Here is a 7249-nt window from a genome sequence, read left to right as displayed (position 1 = left end):
ATTTTTTTTTTTTTTTTTTTTTTTGGACAATGATTACTTTATACTCTTGAGGCTGGACCAGCTTTATAGAGATGAGAGAGATATGGCAATTAAGTAACTTGTCCAAGGTCATGAGGTAATTTAGAGGTGTAATGGGAAGTATTCAGAGATATTAAAGGATGACCCCACCTTCCATCAACTCTTCAGGGGACATATCAAAGGACAGATGACAGATAAAGAGAACAAAAGATCAACCACTTGGCTTTGACTTCCAAAAAATGCTCTTGAAACTTAACGCTGAGACAAGAGATTTCTGATTTGCAAGAGCTGGGTATGTTATAACTCAAAGGACCAAAGGCTGAAGAGCAGATCACTCCAGGAGATGAAAAGAGAACAAGTGAGACACTGCCCTGGCACACCCTCTGCACTCACATCCAGTGTTGATCAAAGTGGGGCTACAGGAAGTAAAACTGTGGGAAGGGGAAAAACAGGCAAGGGAGTCCCCTAGAAAGGTTCTGCTCACCATAGTTCTCCCCAACTTTGACCCAATTCTGGGTCCTGGGCTGGAAAGAGGCAATTGTGAAATGCAAAACAGGTGGAGAACTCCAGCAGTGAAGAGGACCTGTGTTTTGCCACCAATATGAAAGTCAATTAAAAATGTCCTCTGCATAGAAGGGAAATGGCTGCCAGGCAGATTCACAGAGAGAAGTCTGGCAATAGCAACTCCACCAGTCTTTCTTGGTGCCTGAAAATCATAGAAGGGCATCCCCAAGTTTACTGTGCCTCTGAATGGGGCCAAGGAAGGGCTGTGAGAAGACTAGTCAGTCTAAAAGAGTCTGCATAGAGAAAAGAGGACTCAATATGGCCTTAATGGACATGTGAGCAGAGGTCGTAGATGGGGTCTCAGACATCTCTCATTGGACGTGGTAAGGATAAACGCAGCTGGCCAACTAAATGAAGATGGTAAGAACTCCATCTTGTGGGTAGATGCCAAAGAAGGACAGAAAACACCAGAACCGCCTCCCACAATTATCACAGCTCATGAGCCCCCATCCCACCCCTACTTTCCAGAATCTGGAAATAGCCCTGAATTAACAGAATTTACCTGGAAGTGACTTTGTGAATGTTTTCATTACCAGATGGAACTGAGGTTCAAAATGGAAGGTTGACAATAAAATATCAACAGTAGTAATGAAAATATTGCCACATTTTTAATGCACCTGCAGTTGTGAGACCATGGAATGTCATTTCCGCAATAAGCACAGAAACAAGACTGCTCCTGACACAGTCCAGAGCCATGATGCTGTTGGAGTGAGCAGGACTGAAGCCATGTTGGGACCTAAAACCACATGGACTCTAAAAGATTTTAAAAAGACAGTTTTTTCCTTGGCATGAAGTTCTCTGAGTTCCCTCTTTTCCCATGGTTATTTGATATTTTGAACCTTGGTTATGGGACAAGATGCATTATGCACATGAATGTAAGGTTGTTTTCCAGTCAGACTGAAGCTGCAGACTCGCACGTACTACAAGGTCCCGGAGATAACAGCAAAGACGGGAGCAGAAACCAGATGGAGCCTCGGTGAGACCTTGCACCTGAGACCTTGCATGAAGCCCTCGCTGCTCACGTGCCCCTCCCCCCTGCTTTTCATTCTTCCAGATTCCATTCCCTCAGCCCCTCAGTAAACCTGAGTCTTTGAGAAGGCTTGAGCTTGGCCATTCTCCTTCAGGTTTACTAGGGAGATGGGATAGCCTAGCATCTCCTTCAGCTGAATACATCTGCTTTTCTAAACACCAACCATTTGACTTCTAAACCCTTTTTTTCACCTTCAGCGGGCACAGAGCCAGAACTGTGAGCTTGATATCAATTTTGGGGAACCTCAGCTAGGAGCTGAGTGGCCCCTGTAACAACATGTCTCACAGAGGCAGAGACTGCCTGGAGATGCCACACCTGCTGCGTGTGGCTTCTGGAAGGGGCCGCTGACAGGCAAGGGAAGGTGGACTGTGTGCTCAACCCTTCCTCCTGCCTGCCCCCACCCCCACTGCTGAGCTGCCATCTGAAGGCTGCCTTCCATTTCACTTTAGTCTCTCCCCTGCACCCATCCCCTCCTCCTCATGCCAACTGCCACAACCTCAGTTCAGCCCTCACTGCCTGCCACAAACTATTGCGAGAGCTACGTGGAAAGAACTGTCAAATCAAAGGAAAGGTCTGCCTTTCCTTGATCAATTTTGTCCACGTAAAGCATTATTAATTTAAATGTTTGATTTCACATAATGACCTCAGGATTTATCAAAGTCCTCACTGCTCATAACATGTTCTTATCCTCCAGGGAAACACTGATTAAATCCATATTACATAGTTAAACATTATGCCCTAATAGGGGATTATACTCTCTGCCATTAGGATACTGTTAAATACTATAATAAATTAACTATAACCATTCAGCATTACTGTCAACAGGTAGTTTTGCTTCCTCTCCAACTCTGCTCTAAGTCACAACCTAGACATTGGGTCTTTAACAAAGAAGGAAAACCTTAGAACCTCATGGAAAGAACTGTACCAAATTTGAACTACTGGTAAGTCAAGTAACAGATACATTGGTACAGGCTTCTAAGGTGATATTTATTATATGATTTCCAAATGGTATTAGTGACTGAATGAGGATTTTCAGGACCCTTTTTAGTTCAGAGGCAGATGACTTAATAAAAGCAAACTATTGAACCAAGATCCAGAGGAATAAAAAATCATTATATAGGACTGAAGGAAGTAATGAAGAAATATAATTTTGACTGTTTTGGATTATTGTTGGTATTATTTCTTAATGTTCACTTTTTTTATATGATATGATGAAATCCTTTCTCTTTCTTCCTGATGCATCCCTGATCACTAACTTAGTAGTCTATGCTTTTGCAAACATTTTTGAAATGAAACATTTTTAAATGGTAATCTTGTTCTCAGCGACCTTTCAGAATTCAGAAACAACACGTTTTCTGAGTTTGTTTCCTTTTAATGGCAATTACTTGTATAGGTTCAATAAGAACTTTTCTAATTTTTACCAGTAAATAATTGAGTAGATGGCACAGTCAAGGCCATACCTGCAGTGTCATATTTCAGACTAAATTCCATTTACTCAGGTATGAAGCCCACCATTAAGAAAATATCGTTGTTCTTCACTTGGAGAGCCACAAAGCCCTCCCAGATAACTGGTCTGTTACCTTATTATGGTGAGTCAGGAAACCTGAGCAGATGTGGAGCCCTTGAGGAGAGACGCATTCACCCCCATGTATAGATATTACAGGCGAAACAGTGAAGATAACTCTCTTGGTTTGGTTTCCTAGCCTCTGAATAGAAGAGTAAATAAAAGCAATAAACCATGTACCTAGAATAATAAGGCTACTGAAACTTCCTAAGAAGATTCTTTTAGTTGTTGGTGGTGGTGGCTGGCTGGTGTGGGGATCCAAACCCTTGACCTTAGTGTTATAAGGCTGCGCTCCAACCAACTGAGCTAACCAGCCAGCCCTCTAAGAAGATTTTTAAGAAATCCCCAGACAGAAGTTAATTTTCTGGACTATGTAGTTGCTTAACACCACATGGCTTTAATTTTTCTGACCTGACTACATGGAGAATTATGTACATTAACTAACTTTTCTTATTGCAATTATGTAAATAAATCAGGCTCAAATGCAATGAAATCAGCTTTTTGGAAATCAAGAATAGTCTTGAGATTATTTATGATCACAGTGTCTTTTGGTTTACAATGTCCTCCACATCCCAAGTTAAACCTCCCAATAACCTTTAAACATAATATTCCTGAAATCACCATGAAAAAAAAACAGACTTGAAATGTTCATCTATTTGCTCTGGAAAAGACAATATGGCTTATAAAGTGGCAAATGAATAAATACACAAACCCTGTTCATTCTTCTCCATTACAGATATCTGCTAGTTTTAGAAGACAAAAGTGTATACATGCATTCACACTCTCACATATGTAGACACACAATATTTTCCATAGAAGAGCCAGCTACAGGGCCGGCCCGGTGGCGCACTGGATAGTGCGCCGCTTGGGAAGCGCGGCGGCGCTCCCACCCGAGGGTTCGGATCCCACATACAGACCGGTTCCCGCTCACTGGCTGAGCGAGGCGCGGGAGCAACGCCGAGGGTTGCGATCCCGTTGCCGGTCCCTGGTCCGGTACGGGGGCAACACTGAGGGTTGCGATCCGTTGCCGGACACGGAAAAAAACAAAAAAAAAAAAAAAAAAAAAAAAAAAAAAAAAAGAGCCAGCTACAATTGAGAAAGCCCAGACTCCACAGAAGGCAAATTTAAACTTCTACCTTGGGTCTCATGAGAAAGGATCCATCATGAGAACATCCAAATAAGCCCAAACTTCCCTGCCTCTCTCAGCCATGGAAGAGAAACACCTGCCCCAGGGGAGGTATTCTCTTTCATCTGTCCCCTGGCTCTGTGCTGCATTCCAACAGAATATATCAATAAAGAAATACTTTGGGGAGAATACTCCCCACTGGTGTGACATCTCTGCAGTCTCTGTTTTGATATTTGGCCTTGGGAAGTTCAAAGTATTTGAGAGATTAGAGTTCAAGAAAGTCCAAGATGTACCCCAGGGCAGGCCCTGGTCTTAGATGCTGAAAAACCCACCCCTCCCACACCGTAGCCAATTTGACCTCTAAAAGAACCTAGAGCATATCTCAGTCTAACAGAATTGTTTTCAAAGACTTTCTGCTCTTCTTTTTCTTTCTAATAGTAGCTGAGGGCAATTCAAACTCCAAGACTTATTTGCCAAGTCTGCCTATTTTCCCCACCTTGGGCCAGAACAGCTCCATTAAATGCCAGAAGCTGGCATCTGGGACAGAACTTTGCCATGCCAACCCTCCCTGCCCACCCATACTCCCTTCCAAAAGTTTCCTAAGATCCCCATTCACCATTCTTTTCTGCCTTGTGTTTTGGTGGCTCAGGCTCCGGGAGACATGGACAGGGACCATCACAGAGGGTGGTGAGGCTTCTGCCTGTAGAACAAGCATGGAACTCCAACTTGCACTGCAAAAGAGAGACAGAACAAGCCTTAAGAATGTAGCCACAACAGACACCTACTCAGCTTCCTTAGGAAACAGCCAATGCTTTTTGCTTCATGGGAGCAAAGAGAGAGAAAGGAAAAGTCCATCTCAATTAAAGACTCAATAAGAAATGACTTTTTGTTTTTCCAAATGGACAGGATCATTTCTAAACACATTGTGGAAGCACTGGAAGGCTTACTTTAATGAATGGTAAACTCAACTGTGACTATTTACATAATAAAATTAATTAACATGAAACTTAACATCTGTGGAGTCCTGTGTGGTCTACGAAGACATCCCACTTCACTACAGAAGGCTTCTTCCCTTACATTTCCTCCCATGTAGAGGAAGCTCTGCTTGTAAAACACTCCTAGTCCTTCTCATCCTGCTCACATGCTCTTCCTGGGGAAGAAGAGTAACAATGTCTTTGGTAAGTTTGGATGGTAATCTGAGGCTCAGCACTTCCCTTTAGGAGCAGAGAGGAGTGAAAGCTTTTGCTTCCATTGTCCAAAACCTAAGTTTACATGGTTTGTTCTAACTAGCCTGTGACTCAGTGGAAACACCCACCTAATTCCAGGATTCCCCATTAAAACTCCATAAACCACATCCTCTTGTCAACCCTTTATCAGTTAACAGCAGTAATATCCTGGTCACTTTCTGCCAGCTCTTGACTCTTATGTCTTGATAGATTCAGAACATGAGCCAGAGAGTGGGATGTTATTTATAGGTGCAAAAGATCAGAAAAATTACCAGCATTTTTATTACTCCTACATAATGGATGAAGAAAATGAGACCCAGAAAAGGTTAAATAACTTGCAAAAGATCACAAAGCTCATTCGAAGCTATGTCTGACTCCAGGGCTAAGCACTTAACAGTGTGTCTCATGACACTGTTTCTGTCATGTGGATGGGGTTTCAGAGTACAGACATCTCGGACTCAACTGTGTGTGGCTATTTATGCAACTTGGCTGTTAGCCAAGATTTCAATTGTCTGAGAGTTTATTCCCTTTTTGCCTGTAAAATTCTCAAGATCAAGGCTGTGCGTAATCAGTCCTCTGTAAAGGCTCATGGGCCAGGACCATATGCGTATCTGGTCGAGGTTCAAAGGAAGAAGAGATAGGCGAAATTTACTGAGTACCCACTGTGCGTGCAGCTCTTATCAGGTGCCACAGGGAATATTAAAAAAAGAAAGAAAAAAACAGATACGGTCCCTGCCCTTGGAAAACACAAATGCATACCTTTGAAAAAAGGCTGCTAGCATTTGCAAAGCTACACATACAGGTGCAGATGAATACGGGCTCTTTATGAGAGGACGAGTTATTCAGTCCCCATACCAATGACAAACCGAGGGAAAGAGTGCTTCAAATCTGGTTCTAAATGTGCTGGAGTCACTCTTGTGTAACTTGTACTGTCACCCATACTGCCGCTGGCTACTCCTTCAGGGAAAGCACGACAGAGCAAACCTACAGGGTGCTAGCTTCCTCTTGAGGCAAACTCCCTTTGGACACATTTGTGAAGCATCTGATATGTGCCCAGCGTGGGTGTTACATGAAAAGAAGCCATGGCCCAAGTTGCAGACACCCACTGCTCTCATGACAAAGCAAAAAGGAATGTACCCTTCTAAAGACACATGGTGACTATGAGGTGAGGTGGGATATATGCGTACGAGTGTGTAGGGACGGAGCACAGGAGAGACTCGCAGGTGTGGGACGTGCCTACGTATGATCCACATGGATTGAAGGTAAGCCCAGAGCCATGCCAGAAGGTGGCAGGCAGGTCACTAGCATAACAAGCTTCTTTGCAAATAAGCACAGAGTATGTGGATGTGACCACGGCTAGAGTGAGGACCACTGTGGTAAGTCCCCCCGTCACCCCCCTTCTCGGTGAGCTCTCCGGAAAAATCTTCAGTTTCAGACTAGTGGTTCTCAAACTATTTCTCAACAGAATCCCTAAAGGTCATTTAGGGGAAAAATAAATATTTCCGTATCAATTTCTTTTATAAAGTCAAAATCATTACATTTATTTATCATAAAGCCTTATCATACCGTTACTGTAACTGCTTGTTTGTATCTGCAATAGACTGTAATACTTTTCCCAAATATTCTCTGCCTTCCCTGAAAGAGGAATCTATATGTCCACTCTCAGCTCTGTGTTTTGAGGCATGGCACTTCCCTGGGGGGGGGGGGGGGCAGCACACCCC

At 43.2% G+C, this 7249-nt stretch overlaps 1 protein-coding gene across 1 annotated transcript in view; it reads right to left on the bottom strand.

The window, feature by feature from the left end:
- The window catches only part of SPOCK1 (sparc/osteonectin, cwcv and kazal-like domains proteoglycan (testican) 1), a 93225-nt gene extending 86757 nt beyond the window's left edge, over nucleotides 1-6468 (bottom strand). The window contains exons 1-2 of the mRNA XM_008566993.1: nucleotides 6442-6468; nucleotides 4919-5033 (exon numbers count right to left, since the gene is read on the bottom strand). Coding sequence (XP_008565215.1) covers nucleotides 4919-5033; nucleotides 6442-6468 — 142 coding nt within the window. The remainder of the gene's footprint in view (nucleotides 1-4918; nucleotides 5034-6441) is intronic.
- Between the last annotated feature and the right edge of the window lie 781 nt (nucleotides 6469-7249).

The sequence above is a fragment of the Galeopterus variegatus genome, unplaced genomic scaffold (assembly GCF_000696425.1).
Source record: "Galeopterus variegatus unplaced genomic scaffold, G_variegatus-3.0.2 Scaffold283, whole genome shotgun sequence".
Lineage (NCBI taxonomy): Eukaryota > Metazoa > Chordata > Mammalia > Dermoptera > Cynocephalidae > Galeopterus > Galeopterus variegatus.
Note: the sequence above shows the minus strand (reverse complement) of the source record. Positions and strands in the feature narration are given on the sequence as shown.